At 37.3% G+C, this 18,552-nt stretch overlaps 1 protein-coding gene and 1 long non-coding RNA gene across 3 annotated transcripts; both read right to left on the bottom strand.

The window, feature by feature from the left end:
- Positions 1-596: 596 nt before the first annotated feature.
- LOC309474426 (poly(rC)-binding protein 3) lies at positions 597-14,778 on the bottom strand (the record flags this gene model as incomplete). Of its 2 annotated transcripts, none has more annotated exons than XM_082137007.1 (11): positions 597-770; positions 890-942; positions 11,692-11,767; positions 12,039-12,080; positions 12,766-12,912; positions 13,357-13,485; positions 13,715-13,846; positions 13,956-14,072; positions 14,154-14,186; positions 14,376-14,399; positions 14,704-14,778. In XM_082137007.1, 11 exons carry the CDS (start codon positions 14,776-14,778, stop codon positions 597-599), a joined length of 1,002 nt encoding a protein of 333 aa, XP_081993133.1. The 2 variants fall into 2 exon arrangements, with proteins under 2 accessions (XP_081993133.1, XP_081993134.1); XM_082137008.1 differs by having other exon boundaries at positions 12,838-12,912.
- Positions 14,779-15,918: 1,140 nt separating this feature from the next.
- Positions 15,919-18,340, bottom strand: LOC309474259. The gene is made up of 2 exons (XR_014197273.1): positions 18,250-18,340; positions 15,919-17,228 (listed from the first exon to the last, which is right to left on the bottom strand). It is a non-coding gene; the product is annotated as an uncharacterized lncRNA (long non-coding RNA).
- Between the last annotated feature and the right edge of the window lie 212 nt (positions 18,341-18,552).

Here is an 18,552-nt window from a genome sequence, read left to right as displayed (position 1 = left end):
ATATAGCCTACTGGAAAAGGAAAAGGAAATAACATATACTACCATTCAAAATCTGGGGTCAGCAAAAATGTTTTTGAAATAAATGTATACTTTTTTTCAGCAAGGATGCATTAAATAAAAAAAATAACCGCAAAGACAACAAATATTTCTATATATAAAAAAAAAAAACTCTTTCACACTTCCACTTTTCAGTAAGCACCACGAGCATTTTCATATTATAATAATAAGAATGATTTCTTGAATATTAAATCAGCATATTAGAATAATTTCTTATGGATCATGTAATACTGAAGGCTGAAGTAATGGTAGTTTTGCCATTTAAAAAAAAATAAAAAAAGTACAATGAAAATATAAAACAGTTATTTTAAACTGTAATAATATTTATTATAACATTGCAGTGTTCATATATATATATATATATATATATATATATATATATATATATATATATATATATATATATATATATTGTGTGGAGCTGTAACTTCAGTATGCAGACAATATTTTTTCTGGTCTATTTTTTTCTTTTCTCATTTAGAAATGAAAAACTTGTTCATCTGTTTTTACTATTTACATGTTATTGCTTGCTTTGAAACTCACCTGGCATTTATGAGGTACTGTGCCAGGCTGATGTTGGCAGGTGTTCCCGTAATGGTGATCTGACGGTCTGATGACCCCTCCATGGCATTAGCTATTTTGATCTGAGCCCCAGACATCTGACGGATTTCATTAATTTTGGTGCCCTGACGTCCAATTATGCAGCCTATTAGCTGCAAACATAAAGCAGACAGATTAAAATCAGTTTGCCTAGTCAAGGACTCTTCCTTACATTCTTCTTTGATACAATTGTCCAATGAGGGGGTTCCTGAAGACAAAGAATTATGCTCACATCATTTGGAATGGTGAGTTCATGAGTACTGGCCTGTGAACTGGCATCCACACCTAGAAACAGAAAGAGAGTGGGAGAACTGAGAAACACAGAGAACATTTTATGCAACTTAACCATGTTAAAACCGTACACACTGATTAAAACCTGTTAATTGGTTAACGGTAAGTTCCCTTACTATACGGTGATATGTATAACCGTATAGTAAGGGAACTTAACGTGAGTTTTGGTAGAGGAAAAAATCAAGTCATCTTATAATTTACAGTGAAAACCCATAAATTGACATTCAATTTCCTGAGTGACACTTCACATGATGGTTTTTCATTGAAATATAATAGTTTTTTCTTATCAGTTATGTACATTAGGGTTTTATGTTTTACCTTATGTTGTTAAATGAATTGCCTATTCATCCAGCGGATGTTTGCTCTAGGGAGAAGAGAAGTGCCACTCTATAGGATGCAGTAATGCCTGTTAACAGTTTTCTTAAAGGTTCACTATGTAACTTTTGGCCCTCTAATGGGTAAATAAAGAAACCCATGGAGGGTTTGACCCTTCACAATACATAATGGCTGCGCCATAGCATTCTCTCCTGAGTAGGTTCTTATTTTGAATTAGAGCCCGACCGATATATCGGCGGTGAGTAAATGTAAATATACGGCGATATATCCAAACTATCGGTATCGGCATTTATAATGGCCGATAAATGAATATTTAAAAAATAAAATAAAAGCGGACGAAACACCCTGTAACCATGTTATGAGTGTTGGCGCTGCATAGTTTTTAGAATTTAGAATTTTAGTTTTTAGCTGCAAAAAAATTTTTTAGAATAATAACAAGTGACACAGACCGAGCCTATCTTCAAGAAGATCTATGTAACACGAGCAAATGGTGTGACCAGTGGCTATTAAAGATTAATCCCGAAAAGTGTAAATATTTACATATTGGGAAAAAAAAAGACACTATGGCCGATTATGTAGTTGGGGATATAGTGGTGAATTCTGTACGGGAGGAAAGAGACGTAGGTGTTGTGGTGGATGGTTCACTTGAATTCCACACACATATTTCTGAAAAAGTTAAAAAAGCAACATCTATGATTGCAATAATAAGAAGAACTTTTCAAAATTTAGGTAAGGATATATTTTTACCATTGTATAAATCCCTGGTAAGATCACATCTTGAATATGCAAGCTCAGTCTGGTGTCCATATAAATTAAAATATGTAGAAAAAATTGAAAGAGTCCAGAGAAGAGCAACTAAATTAATTCCAGGAATGAAAAATATGTCGTATGAAGATAGATTGAGGAAATTAAGTTTACCAACACTCAAATTTAGGAGATACAGAGGAGATATGATTCAGGTATATAAACTTGTACAGGGATTATACGATGTAACAGTTGAACCTATTCTTCAGTTCTGGAATAATAGGTACGAGACACGAGGGAATTCTTTAAAACTCTACCCTAGAACATGTCTGTCTGAAAAGAGAAAGAATTTTTTTACACTGCGTGCGGTAAACTTATGGAATGAGCTTCCAGAAGAAGTTGTGTGTTCCACTTCTATTAATTCCTTTAAGAATAGGCTGGACGCATTTTGCCAGTCAAAAGATGTTATGTATAACTATAAAGCTTGTTATTAACTAATGTAAATTATGAATGTAATCTAGTTATGATTGTTAGAAAATCTTCAATTATGAAATTTGATGGGTTTTTATAAATGTTAAAATGTGAATTTTATATGTGTATATATATATTTGTTTGTGTTTTTAGAGTCTGGAATAGAGGATTGTATATCCTGTACCAGAAATATTTCAATAAATTTCAATAAATTTCAATAAATTTCAATAAAATAGTTTGTCCACCAGAGGGCACTCTACAAAGAAGACTGCTAACATCAATAGCCGCGTTTCCACTGTCGGGCCGGGCCGGGCCGTGCTAGTGCGTGCCAGTCGCGTTTCCACTGTCACTTCTGGGGCTGGATCGTGGCTTACTCTGGGCCAACGGCCAGGATTTCTGGCCCGTCGAATACCTTGGGCCAAAGCGGGCCAGCTCAGGCTAGAGAAGTGGTTACGAACAGAGGCGGAGTTCACCTGAGTCGGGAGACGGCAGCGCCGGATGATTCTGTCAGCATTAAAGACTTTTAAAAAAGGCTAATTTAACTCGCGTTCATGTTTGAATGCCTTCTGTTTGTGATGCAAAAGACTGCGCGCTAACCATTACCATAGTAAACATAGTAAACGCTTGAAGATACGCATAGTAAAAAAACAGTGAACGCTTGAAGAAATCCGACCAATCATAAAGGCTATCACAGTCATGTTTTTATTTTATCTGTCAGTAGCCTACGTCTCGTCTCTTTATACCGGACTATCATAAAATAAAGCAACTTTTTTTTCGGGAGCTTCCTCTGTTTCTCTGACTGAAAATATCTGCATGGGAGTCGAGAGAGTGCTAAGTTAAAGCTCCTCAGGTCGTATTTTGGTGGCATATATTTGTAGAAATTATCATTCTTTCTAAATGTGATGTAAATATGTCCTGTAACTACCAGATAAACAGAAACAGACGCGACTGAAGTGTGTCCTCTTTCTTTTGTGAAATAGACCTAACGGTAGTGATGCTCCGATTGATCGGCCGCCGATCATGATCGGCCGATATTGGCAAAAAATAGCTTGATCGGCAACCCCCAAAAGCGCCGATCAAAAAAGCCGATCACGTGACGTAAATAACTCGCGCAACTTTTCCGCATGCGCGGCAACACAACAGCAGAGCAGAGCTTGCTTAACAGTGGCAAAATGAGTTCTCCTATGACGGCAATTCAATGGCAATTATAAACGAGCGCACAACTGATGCTGGCGCGCGCGGTAAATGACATTCGCGAGAGGATAACAGATCTACGCGCGAGGAAACGGGAACTCGCGAGCTCATTCAAACCCTGCGCGGGCGCATGACATCTCTGCCCTCGCGCGCTCGCATGATCATTCCCCACACTCTCGCGCTTGATCTCCTCTCGCCTGCTGATTTTGCTCGCTCGAACACTTTTATTTTTGGCAGTCGAGGGGCGGGACTTACTGTTTTAATAACCTCAAATGTCATTGTCATTATTTTATTTTTTGGATCTGATGTAGTTAGTTCCTCAACTACATCCATTGTAGTCTGCCTGACCCCTCTTTGTTTTGAAAAATTATACTGTGCCTTATTTGGAAAAGGTGGCCTACAGTAGCCTTATGTTATCTTGTTTTCTAACTACAATTAAATAAATATTGGTGGTTCTTCAAGATTTTCTTGACTCTATCATATTTCCATTCTGTGATCGGCAGTGATCGGCAATCGGCAGATCATGATTTTGGTGATCGGTAATCGGTGATCGGCCCCAAAAATGCTGATCGGAGCATCACTACCTAACGGTAATTTATTTCTGAGTGACTAATGTGCAATTTTGACATAAATTAATTCATTATGATCAATGTATCACTTTTTATTGTAAACCTGTGGTAAAACATCGATGCTTGGGTTTTAAATATTCAAGTAAACAACAAAAATGCCAGCAAACGGCCGCTTTTATCATGTTTGTTTTCAACGCTGTTTCCAGTGATTTCTGAGTAGTTTTCTGATAAAACTTCCATTTGTTGGTGAAATGATGGGTTAGTGTGACGTTGTTCCAGAGAGGCGTGTTACGGGCGTGTTTTAGTGAAGCGCTGTGGAGCTTCTGGCCCGACAGTGGAAACGCAGGCCCGGTGCTATTAGCCCGAGGCTATTATTAGCCCGGCACGGCCCGTTTAAAGCCCTGGCTCGCACTGACCCGACAGTCAGGTTCTTATTCTGCCTAACTTATTCTGCCTAAATAAAGTAATGATTACTGTATTTATAACTAGCACATCTGTAGTTCCAGTCCCTGCATTGTAAAACGTAAGTTAGGCACGCGAGGAGTGAACATTTAGACAGAGACAAAAAGTATCAAACATAGCCTGTGCATAAAAGTTAGCTTTTCTTTTACACGTGTGTGAAATCGTTGCTGACTTCGTTTAGCCGCAGCATTAACGAGTCACATAATGTATTTAGTGCATCACTAAGTAGTAGATTTTAGAAGGCAGGCAGCAAATGATGATTGAAAATGGTTTGTTGTAGCTTGATGGAATAGATGGATAGAATTAAAAGAGTGCAGGTAAAGGGATAAGCAAGTTGACATTGTTATTATAAGGTAGCTTATAACATTGACATTTGGCAGACGCTTTTATCAAAAGCGACTTACACTGCATTTCAAGGTACACACACACACACACACAAGGAGTGACCTTTGTCTTGTTTAATAATAATACAAATGATGATGATAATAATAATATCATCATCATTGATTTTTTAAAATTATTAGTCAATATTAATAATAATAGTTGATTTTTTTTTGTTCAAAGGACTTTAAATACAATAAAATACATTACTCACATGTAGGGGTGTGCGATATTGACAAAAAATATATATCTCGATATTTTCTGGGATTTTCTCGATAACAATTATTAGACGATATTTTGCTGAGTGTGTTTATTGTGTGGCTACTTTGGCAGGTTTAGGACTGTCGTGGACAGCCGACTCCTAAAGTTTTTGATATTCTTCATACTCTGTGTGGTGGTCAGTTCACAGCAGTGACAGAAGTAATTTTTTCCAATATGTTTCAATTGATTTTTACCTAATATAGGCATTTTTACCTTTATAAAGCCATTTTTTATATTTGGAGAAAAACTGCACACTTGTGATATTTATTAATAAATGATAAATAAAGACTAAATCACGCAGTGAAAGTGTGCACTCTAAATGCGCACCCGCACTAGTCTAATCTACAAGGCTACATCATGTACAATTACGATATTATTGCAGACGCTAATATCGCACACCCCTACTCACCTGTTGAGTAATAAAATGCCATCCGTGTCACTTTTACACATTTCAAATCCCTCAATTCTCGCCATCTCCGAAACGCCAAGCCAATGTTGATTCTCATTTTATTACGAGCTCTTTCACGTTCTCTTTTTGCCAGCAGACTCTGTTTATTTCACTCGGCGGCCATCTTTGAAATGCCTCTCGGGCAGCTATTTTAGTCATGCAAGTACAACTCCTATCTCTTTGAAAGGGGAAAAATCGAATTCTCCAAAGCTGTTCACCAAGCTTTTGATTAAATTACATTTTTGAAATCACCAATGAAATCTGACAACAACTGGCTCATTAGTGTTGTTTCTTATGCTCAGACAGCATAAGCTTATTTTTTTGGCTAGACCAGCCAATGCGTGTGTGCAGTCTTAAGCGCGTCTCAGAACACTGATTCTGTATTCTAATTGGCATACTATCCGTCCTAAATAGTATTCGAAATTAGAATTTGTGTGTCTTAAATTGTAGTATTTTGAAATGAGTATTCCAAGGATACCTAGATGGTCTACTTTTTCCAGTTAGAACACGAAATGCAGATCCATGCACACTCTGCCGTGCCGTGTGCACGTGCCGATGCACACAAATCAGTGTTTAACGTTACTAACCCGCTGACTCCGACCGCGTCTACTCCGTGCGTTCCTCAGCATCGGTCGCAATCAGCCATGGTCTCGTTCACTCCGGCTCCAACACGCCACCACGAATCCTGGGTGGTTCCGCAGCGGAAGACGCGAGTCAGGTTTAGACCAAGACTTTCTCCGACCCTCCCGTTTTTCGAGTTATCCACACAAAACCGCTTCTCCCCTCTACGCGAAACAGAACACGATGCTGTGATCATCGGCGATTCCATCGTTCGGCACGTACACGCTACGTTAGGTAAAAGTAAGGTGCAAAGTCACTGCTTTCCTGGTGCTCGTGTTTCTGAAATCGCTGCTCGCGTTCCCGAGATCCTGAACGGTGACAAGCGCGTCGGAACTGTGGTCCTGCACGCGGGAGTGAACGACATCAGGCTGCGCCAGACGGAGATTCTGAAGAAAGACTTCAGGAATCTATTCGATAGGGTACGCAGCACATCGCCTGAAACAACGATCATTGTGTCAGGACCGCTTCCCACGTACCGACTAGGGCATGAAAAGTTCAGCAGATTATTTGCGCTAAATGAATGGTTAATGTCATGGTGCAATGAGCAGAAACTGCTCTTTGTAAATAATTGGAATCTGTTTTGGGAGCGTCCTAGGCTTTTCCGTGCTGATGGCTTACACCCAAGCAGATTCGGAGCGGCTCTTCTGTCAGATAACATCTCCAAAATGTTAAATACGCTTTGACTAGTAACCAAAAGTCCAAATCATAGTCTCTGCTGCACCAATTCAACTGATATAAATACTAGTGTAGAACATTGCATAGAAACCGTGTCTATTCCTCGTTTAGTGAGATCAAATAATAAATCTAATGCAGGATCTAGGAAAAATCTAATTGTTATTAAAACAGAAAATGTTGCTATTAGTAAACAAAAACTATTTCTAAAGCTAGGTCTTCTAAACATAAGATCACTCACACCTAAGGCAGTTATTGTAAATGAAATAGTCACAGATAATAGCTTCGATGTACTTTGCCTTACTGAAACCTGGCTTAAACCAAATGATTATTTCGGTATTAATGAGTCTACTCCTCCTGGATACTGTTATAAGCATGAGCCCCGTCTGATTGGTCGTGGCGGAGGTGTTGCAACCATTTATAAAGATATTCTAAATGTTACTCAGAAAACGGGTTATAAGTTTATTTCATTTGAAGTACTTGTACTAAATGTTACGCTCTTAGATGTTAGAAAAACATCCCTATTATCTCTAGCCTTGGCTACCGTATATAGACCGCCAGGGCCTTACGCTGATTTCCTAAAAGAGTTTGCAGATTTTCTCTCAGACCTATTAGTCAATGTCGATAAAGCATTAATTGTTGGAGATTTTAACATACACGTAGATAATCCAAATGATGCGTTAGGAGCTGCGTTTACAGATTTATTAAATTCATTTGGGGTCAAGCAAAACGTCACCGGACCAACACATCGTCTTAATCATACACTCGATTTAATTATATCACATGGAACCGATCCAACCGATATAGATATCATTCCACAAAGTGATGAAGTCACTGATCACTACATGGTAACTTGCATATTACGTACTGCTGTAATATGTCATGCAGCGCCGCGTTATCGACCAGGCAGAACAATCCTTCCATCCACCATAGATAATTTCTCAAATTGCTTATCTAATTTGTCTCAGCTGCTGCCTGAACCCAAACAAACAGATGAACTAGAAGAACTAACTAGCACTATGAGTACCATTCTCTCTAGAACATTGGATGTGGTTGCACCTATTAAATTAAAAAAGGTCAGAGAGAAAAATAAAGCACCATGGTATAACAATACTACGCATGTTTTAAAGAGAGAAACCCGTATTTTAGAGCGTAAATGGAAACAAACTAATTTAGAGGTCTTTAGAATCGCGTGGAAAGACAGTATGTCACGTTATAAAAAGGCCCTAAAAGCGGCCAGGGCTGAGCACCTCCGCAAACTAATAGAAAACAACGAAAACAATCCAAGGTTTTTATTTAACACCGTGGCTAGACTAACAAATAAACAGACGTCACCCGAACAAAATATCCCGTTACAGTTCAGTAGTAATGATTTCATGAACTTCTTCACTGAGAAAATAGAAAGCATCAGAACCACAATTGTAAACGTTCAATCTTCAATCGCGCCTTATAATTCAGCTTCAATTATCACCCCGCAAGAACAATTACAGTGCTTTACAACTATAGAACAAAAAGAGTTAAATAAACTTATCACTACATCTAAAACAACAACATGTTTATTAGATCCTATACCAACTAAACTACTGAAAGAAGTGTTACCTGTAGTGGAAGAGCCTCTCCTCAATATTATTAACTCGTCTTTATCTCTAGGTCATGTTCCAAGAACATTTAAACTGGCAGTTATAAAACCTCTCATTAAGAAACTGCAATTAGATCATAATAATCTAGCAAATTATAGACCCATTTCAAATCTTCCATTTATGTCTAAAATATTAGAAAAAGTGGTGTCCGGCTGTCCGCTCAACTGGGCTCTTTCTTGCAACAAAATGATATCTATGAAAAGTTTCAGTCTGGATTCAGACCGCATCATAGCACTGAAACTGCGCTCGTTAAAATCACAAATGATTTACTTTTAGCTTCTGACCAAGGCTGTATCTCAATACTAGTTTTACTTGATCTTAGTGCTGCGTTCGATACTATAGATCACACAATACTCTTAGATCGACTACAAAATTATACTGGTGTTCAAGGACAAGCACTAAGCTGGTTCCAATCATACCTATCTGACCGCTACCATTTTGTCTATTTAAATGGAGAAAAATCGATCATAACTCCAGTAAACTATGGAGTGCCGCAGGGATCTGTATTAGGCCCTCTGTTATTTTCAATATATATGATGCCACTTGGAAATATTATAAGGAAACATGGAATTAGTTTCCATTGTTATGCTGATGACACTCAAATATATATTTCATCAAGGCCGGATGAAAACGCTAAATTTTCCAAATTGACAGAGTGTGTTAAAGATATAAAAGATTGGATGACGCGTAATTTTCTTTTATTAAATCCAGACAAGACAGAGGTAATACTTATCGGTTCAAAAAACCGCCCACAAAACCTCGCACAATACAACTTTAACATCATAGGATGTCCTGTTACTTTATCCGCTACAGTAAAAGACCTGGGTGTTATACTCGATTGCAACCTGTCTTTTGAAAATCATATTTCACATGTTACAAAAACAGCCTTTTTCCACCTTAGAAACATTGCTAAGCTACGTAATATGCTATCAGTTTCTGATGCAGAAAAGTTAGTTCATGCATTCATGACCTCGAGACTGGATTACTGTAATGCTTTATTAGCTGGTTGTCCTGCATCATCAATAAACAAGCTACAGTTAGTCCAAAATGCCGCCGCTAGAGTTCTTACGAGATCAAGAAAATATGATCATATAACACCGATTTTATCATCACTGCATTGGTTACCTATAAAGTTCCGTATTAATTACAAGGTATTGCTACTGACTTATAAAACCCTAAACGGCTTAGCTCCAGTCTATTTAACGGATCTTCTATCGCCCTATAATCCATCGCGCTCTTTAAGATCACTAAATTCAAGGCTTTTGGTCATACCTAGGATATTCAGAACCACCAAAGGACGGAGAGCATTTTCACATTTGGCTCCAAAACTCTGGAATAGTCTTCCTGATACTGTTCGTTGCTCAGACTCGCTCTCCCAGTTTAAAACTAGATTAAAGTCGCATCTCTTCAGCCAGGCATTCATATAATCCCACAGTTCAAACTACAATCCGGCCTCTAGCTCATAAATGCCAGAGGAGAACTGGCCCCCGACTGAGCCTGGGTTCTCCCAAGTTTTTTTTTTTCTCCATTAGGTCACCTGATGGAGTTTTAGGACACCATTAGGTCACTTGATGGAGTTTTTCGGTTCCTTGCCACTGTTGCCTTTGGCTTGCTCAGTTGGGGATATTTTGGGGATATTTAATTTAATTTTATCAATCAATAAATTCCTCTTGAAATAAACTTTGTTGTATTATTTAAATTTAATACTGTGAAGCTGCTTTGATACAATCTGTATTGTGAAAAGCGCTATACAAATAAACTTGACTTGACTTGACTTGACTCTAAGGGCTAATATTGCCCACAAACCATTGCACATTAGATGAGTATTCGATTAAAACTACAAACATGGTGATTGTGCGAGTCCGACTGTAAAGTAGAGGTTTACAAAAATGTGTTTGAGTGATTATTAATCAGTATCTAACCTGATGAAAAGATATTTATGTTATCCACATTATATTTCATCTGCAACAGCATTGTGAACATTTGTAAAGATACATTTGGTCATTAACTTTTAAATGCATCATTATGCAAATTACAAACACATGGCGAGAGTTCTCCACATGAAAGACTCACGATTGGCAGATCAACGTGTTACTACATTATCTCTTTCCAAAATGATAGGAGATTAAATTAAATGTGGAGGACTTTAACTGTGTCAAGATGATTGACAGGGCAGTTTACACAGTGACAGGATGCACGTAACTAAGTGACAGAGCTATACGTTAAAGACGTAATTATAACGAAGCAGTATGTCTATACTACTACACACTCAAAAGTATGTACTTTTTCTTTACAAAAACTACTAGCCTACATACTTTTAGGGCGTAGGGGTGAATTCAGGTTGATTTGGTAAACCTATCAACCAATCAACCAATCAACTTGAGTTCACCCTAGTATAAGTAGGCAAATTGGGACGCAGCATGATTCTATACCGACTGGAGCTGGCAGCTGCAGTGATGCGATGACTTTACAGATTGGCAATTGGCTCTTTTAGATAGAAGGCGGGACTTATTCCGCAATATTGCGTGTTGCACTTTCTTCCTTTCAAAAGTAAAATGAGTGCACCATCTTTGTTTATGTAAAGTCTTTGAGTCAAAGTAGCTGGAGCAAATTTTCTTTTATTAGAGATGTGATGAGAAATGCACGGGCAAGTGCATCTCGACAGGTCTAAAGTATAAACACTTATAATAGGCTTACCATAGTGAATCAGGGTAAGACAAAAACACGTTTTGGAAGGGATTGATGATGTATTTACTCATTATTTCATAGCAAAAAAAGTTACATAATGTACCTTTAAGTAAATTTAAATCTTAAATGCAATGAAAAGTATATGATGGATTGTCAAGTTACCCATCCAGGGGGAGAAGAGTGAAAGACAAGAAAGTGAATGAAAGACCTACAGGTATATAGTGAAGGGTGTGTAGCGGGAGGGTTGGGTACGTACCAGGGAAAGCGGGGGTGGTCTGTCCGAGGGAGGTAAAGGGGGTTTGCTGCATAGCCAGCTGATGGAGCTTTGTCAACTGCGGGGGGAGGGAGGAGGGTCAGTAGTACACCTAAGAAGTTATCATTAAATAAAGGAGTCCTGTTTGGACCTTTACAAACTCATCTAGTCACTAACAAGGGGAAGCTGTGAGAAGTCTCACATATGACTGCCTTCTATTGAAAACACATAAATATTGACCTATCAATTGTATGAATTTTAATAAAGCAGGTCATGAAAAAGAAAAAGCAAAGGTAACAAGAATGTTACGCTAAAGAGGGATGAAGGATTAGAAGGTACATTTTACTCACGTCTGGGTGTGGAATGGCGTATTGTCCCTGAATGGTGTAGGTCTTAGACGGAAATGGAAAGGAAAGAGAATTTTCAAACATTATCAATGTACATAAACGAATGTACATACACTTTTTTAAAATTATTTGTTATATGTTCAATGATAATTAAATATTATGAGTGGAACACATGCATGGGGCAATTAATTTCATGGACTGAATGAACTATGTGACATGAAATATAAAATTTCATAACAAAAAAAGTTACAATTTAATACATTTTGTCTGCATTGAAAATATAAAGTTGTCATGAAGTCATCAATGGATTTAGTTCCTTCCATTTTGTGCACAGAAGGGTGAATGTTTTACAGCTTGATTTTGTTTCATAATTAATTAATTTTACAACATTAACACTTGTTATTTTCTAGTTTATTAATGTGAAGATGCTTTGAAACAATCTGTATTGTATAAAGCACTATAAATAAATAACTAGGATTTTGTGCATAAAAAGTGTTCACATTACATTTCATCTGTTGATTAAATCCAACTACATGAATTTTGTCTTTCTGTGTACAAATTGCATTAAAATGTAACAGTATTTTGTCAGAATTTCTTCAAGTGTTTAATTCAATCCAATTGCCAGGTTACATTTGTTGCCCCATAGGAATATGAATACTTGTTTACAGCTTGGAATTATTTACAACTTGGAATTGTCTGTAGTCGTAGTGTATATTCTGACCATACTTACAGGCAGAGGCTGATGCTGCAGTAACAAGCTGAGGTTGGCTGTGGCTGGAGCTGTCAGTGTGTCTGCTCTTACCTGGCCCCCAGAGAAAATGACTGGTGCAGTGGCAGGCTTTGGCCTGTATGGAATTGTAGCACCTTTGGGTGGGGACTGGCAAGGATTGGGGAGGTTAAATAAAGATGGAAATTGAGAAAAAAGAAAAGTGAGGGTAGACTTGAATAGAAATGTAATAGATCAGGGATTCCAAAACAGGGGGTTCAGGAAACTGCAGAGGGTTTGTGAGTTTATGAAATGCTAATATTAATTATATCAAATGTCAGAAAACAGTAAACATGAAGATGTGTTGTTAAATTATTGAAATATTATTGTCTCAAAAAAAAAATACAAAAAAAAAAATCTCGGGGTCCGTCAATGATAAAAAAGTAGGGGAATATTTGTAATACAAGACTACATGGTTACCAAAATGAGACTATGAATTAACCCTCTCTTTGATGTTGAAATATCAATCTGAACATCTACTGTAAATCTGTGTCAAAAAACAAAAAAGATTCCCTATTGTAGAGGAATAATTCTCGTAATTGGTCTTTTCTTTACCTCCAACATGACCACACAGATCTGCTTCACACACTGGATAATGGCCTCTGGAGCACCTGAGATCGTGACTGCCCGTTCAGTGGAATTGGGCAGCATGTCTCCAGCCACTTGCACCTGAGCCCCTGTAGACTGGAGAAAAGCACAGCACAATCAGCCAGGATAGAGAACCCTAGTACACAGAAAGTACCATACTGTACTTGTTCCTGTATATCTAAGGCATGGTAATATTTAGAATTTTGCATTTGCAGTTAGTTGTTGAAGAATGATGGCACTGTTTGGATATACTACTGGATGCATTGTAATAAAATGCACTTTATAAAATGTGTGGATAATAAAGAAGTTATAAGTTTAAACATACCTCCCTCATCTCCTTGATCTTGGAACCCCCCTTCCCAATTAGAGAGCCACACTGACTGGCCGGCACCACTAAGCGCAAGGTCACTGGAGGCTTACTTGTGGCCTGGCTGTTGCTCATAGAGTTAATGATATCCTGGGTACAACCAAAATATCAGTTACCATTACTGATACAGTTTGTATTAACTTATTTTGGGGTTTTAATTGTAAATATAACATTTTCATTCAAAAATGATGTCTGATACTTCTTCAAACTTGTATGCAATCATGGCGAAGGCCTTGAATATGGCATCTGTGGGTCCTGTGATGGTAACTATCCTCTCTGGGCAGTTCCCCTCTGAAATATTTATGCGTGCACTACTCTGTAGAAACAGATTGTCTAGTTTTTTAATAACCATGTTGCATTTTTCACAGCACATACAATTATTTGTATCATTACTTACTTCCTCACGCATCTTCTTCACAGTTTCCCCTTTCTGAAAAGAATGCATTGTTTAATTTTGCGTTGTATTGTTTAATGCATTGATGAAACACAGACTGTTAATGATTATACAAATCAACATTTTTATCGATTTAGTTAAAATCCATTCATTAATTTAATAACTGACTGATACAAACTCAAGGGTTTGCAAGCATTGACTTGGTTGCTGAATGTTGCAATTTACCTTGCCTATGATGCTGCCAACCTCCTGCAAGATAAAAAGAGAATGTGTTTGGTAATTACGAACTTACAATCAAATTATTGTGCAGCCTAACTTCTCACATGTATGGTGAGCATAAAACACATATGTAAAACCAAAGAGCCCTAAAAAGGTTCCTGTGATTGTAAAGATCATATCAGATTTTTGTTACATCAATTTTTTAAGGCCTTTTCGTCCTCTTACAAAACATACTGTGTCCACAATCTGTTCTTTAACATTGGAAGATGTATTAACATGGAGCAGTACATTTTGTATATCGAAATTTTAGATTAGGTGCATGTTGTTATTTTACCTTGCCGTGCATTAGGAGCCTAATGGTTAGAGTGACATTGAGCCCTCCTTCAGACTGCACTTTGTTGGGCTCCATGGTGAGGATTTAGGATTGGGTGAATGACTTAGGATCTTACAGGAGCAGTTAAAAAATGCAGGGGCCAGTGGTCACCACACAGTCACCTAAAAGTTCAAAAGAAGCAAACACACAAACAAAACCTTAAATGCTAATTTTTTATATTTTCATCTTGAAACAATAGCAGATTAAAATGTATTATCAGAGAAACAAAAGTTTTATGGAGTAAAAAGAGTGACATCTGAGTCATGTCAATTTGTATACATCTTCCCACTTTCTTCAAAATAAAGGTGCTTTCCTGGCATTAGTGGTTCCATGAAGAACCTTTATCATTCATAGAAACTTTCCATTGCACATAAGATTCTTTGTAGTGGAAAATGGTTCTTTTATTTTAGAACTGAAAGGTTCTTTGAACCAAAAATGCAGGCCAAGTGCAGGGCCAAGTTGGTTAACATCAGTGGAGTTTATAATACACTCTTAAAAGTAAATGTCCTTTATTGGCACTGTGTCACGTTTGGATTCCAGAAATGAAGGCGGCCGGTCAAGAGTTTCAAAATAGTAGCAAGGTTTATTGACAGAAGATCGAGACAGAGTGCATAGCAACCACCAACAATACCGGACAAAGACAAAAAGGAGATGAGAAACTTAAATACTCAATGATAAGGCAAGGCAAGGCAAGGAAAGTTTATTTATATAGCACATTTCATACACAATGGCAATTCAAAGTGCTTTAAATAGAAGAAATTAAAAGAATAAAAAGAAATAAGAATAATTAAAACAGTTTAGAAAAAAAATAAAATACAGTACAGTACAAACAGTCGGACGAACAGTGGCACAGTGCTCATTCATTAAATGCACAGCTAAACAGATGTGTTTTGAGTCTAGATTTGAATGTGACACATTCATGGATTTGTATGAGCACATCTGATCTCTTCTGGAAGCTGGTTCCAGCTGCGGCTGGCATAATAGCTAAAAGCAGACTCACCATGCTTAGAGTGAACCCTTGGTATTTCTAGCTGATATGATCCTAATGATCTGAGTGATCTGTTGGGTTTATATTCAGTGAGCATATCTGCAATGTATTTAGGTCCTTGGCCATTGAATGATTTATACCAATAATAATACTTTAAAATCAATCCTAAATCTAACTGGGAGCCAGTGTAAAGACCTGGGCCCGTATTCATAAAGAATCTTAATGCAAAGAGTAGCTCCTAGTGACAAAATTCTAAGAAAATTCTAAGAAATGTGGGCGTTTACTCTTAAAATTAAAGAAAAAATCCTAGTAAAGAAAAAAGTAATTCAGAAAGCATCTTAACCCTTAAAAGAGATCTTAAGGTCAAAATTGTTAGGAGCACGGACGAGGACTTTTAAGAGGCTTAAGAGTTTCTTTAGCAGAGGAGAACATGGCAGAAAGACGAAGAGGGAGAAGAAATGTGTTGCAGACAATGAATAACAGTGAGTTAATAAGACGCTATAGATTAGATCGTGCAGGGATCATGTTTGTGGCTGATCTTATTAGAGACACGCTAACATCTCCGACACAGCACAGAAATGCCATAGCGACAGAAATGAAAGTAAACACTACATTACGATATTTGACAACTGGGAAAATTCCATGTTTGATACATTAAAACCAACATTCAAACCACCACTTAAATAGACATGCCAGCAATCAGTGTAATTGGAAAGAGTGGAACAATTTTTATCATTCTAAGCCAATCAAATACTTTATAGAAAATGAACAGCATGGTAAATAAAAAAAAAGGATTTATATACACATATATAATGTGTGTGTGTGTGTGAGAACGGTCAAATAGGAAAAATGACGCATGTAATTTCAAAGTGAAGGCTTAGAATAGACCCTATACTTTAAATCACTTTTTTTTTTTTTTTTTTTGGACAACCAACCAATCACAGTCTTCAAAAGATTGTGTCATACATAGCAACGGGGTCAACCCCGCCTCCTTACTAAGATGAAAGTTTTTGTCTTTTCCTTACTCAGAGTTGCTCTCAGATCGGTCCCGAATCGCTTTTAAGCTAAGACTCCTACGTAAAAGTTTTTAAGCTAAATTAAGAGTTTTCTGAGAGGATTCTTAGAATCTTTATGAATACGGGCCCTGGGCCCGTATTCATAAAGAATCTTAATGCAAAGAGTAGCTCCTAGTGACAAAATTCTTAGAAATGTGGGCGTTTACTCTTAAAATTAAAGAAAAAATCCTAGTAAAGAAAAAAGTAATTCAGAAAGCATCTTAACCCTTAAAAGAGGTCTTAAGGTCAAAATTGTTAGGAGCACGGACAAGGACTTTTAAGAGGCTTAAGAGTTTCTTTAGCAGAGGAGAAAATGGCAGAAAGACGAAGAGGGAGAAGAAATGTGTTGCAGACAATGAATAACAGTGAGTTAATAAGACGCTATAGATTAGATTGTGCAGGGATCATGTTTGTGACAGATCTTATTAGAGACACGCTAACATCTCCGATACAGCGCATATGCCATAGCGCCAGAAATGAAAGTAATCACTACATTACGATATTTGGCAACTGGGAAAATTCCATGTTTGATACATTAAAACCAAAATTCAAATCACCACTTAAATAGACATGCCAGCAATCAGTGTAATTGGAAAGAGTGGAACAATTTTTATCATTCTAAGCCAATCAAATACCTTATAGGAAATTAACAGCATGGTAAATAAAAAAAAAGGATTTATATACACATATATAATGTGTGTGTGTGTGTGTGTGTGTGTGTGTGTGTGTGTGTGTGTGTGCGTGTGTGTGTGTGTGTGTGTGTGTGTGTGTGTGTGTGTGTGTGTGTGTGTGAGAACGGTCAAATAGGAAAAATGACGCATGTAATTTCAAAGTGAAGGCTTAGAATATACCCTATACTTAAAATCACTTTTTTTTTTTCCTTCTTGGACATCCAACCAATCACAGTCTTCAAAAGATTGTGTCATACATAGCAACGGGGTCAACCCCGCCTCCTCACTAAGATGAAAGTTTTTGTCTTTTCCTTACTCAGAGTTGCTCTCAGATCGGTCCCGAATCGCTTTTAAGCTAAGACTCCTACGTAAAAGTTTTTAAGCTAAATTAGGAGTTGTCTTAGAGGATTCTTAGAATCTTTATGAATACGGGCCCTGGGCCCGTATTCATAAAGAATCTTAATACAAAAAGTAGCTCCTACTGACACAATTCTAAGAAAATTCTTAGAAATGTGGGCGTTTACTCTTAAAATTAAAGAAAAAATCCTAGTAAAGAAAAAAGTAATTCAGAAAGCATCTTAAGACCTAGGTCTTAAGGTCAAAATTGTTAGGAGCACGGACGAGGACTTTTAAGAGGCTTAAGAGTTTCTTTAGCAGAGGAGAAAATGGCAGAAAGACGAAGAGGGAGAATAAATGTGTTGCAGACAATGAATAACAGTAAGTTAATAAGACGCTATAGATTAGATCGTGCAGGGATCATGTTTGTGACTGATCTTATTAGAGACGCGCTAACATCTCCAACACAGCACAGAAATGCCATAGCGCCAGAAATGAAAGTAATCACTACATTACGATATTTGGCAACTGGGAAAATTCCATGTTTGATACATTAAAACCATCATTCAAACCACTTAAATAGACATGCCAGCAATCAGTGGAAAATAATTGGAAAGAGTGGAACAATTTTTATCATAAGCCAAGCAAATACCTTATAGGAAATTAACAGCATGCATGATACATTATTACCATACCATGGTAAATAAAAATAAAAAGGATTTATATACACATGTATAATGTGTGTGTGAGTGTGTGTGTG

The sequence above is a fragment of the Leuciscus leuciscus genome (assembly GCF_965113295.1).
Source record: "Leuciscus leuciscus genome assembly, chromosome: 14".
Classification (NCBI taxonomy): Eukaryota; Metazoa; Chordata; class Actinopteri; order Cypriniformes; family Leuciscidae; genus Leuciscus; species Leuciscus leuciscus.
This window is presented reverse-complemented; position numbering and strand designations above follow the sequence as displayed.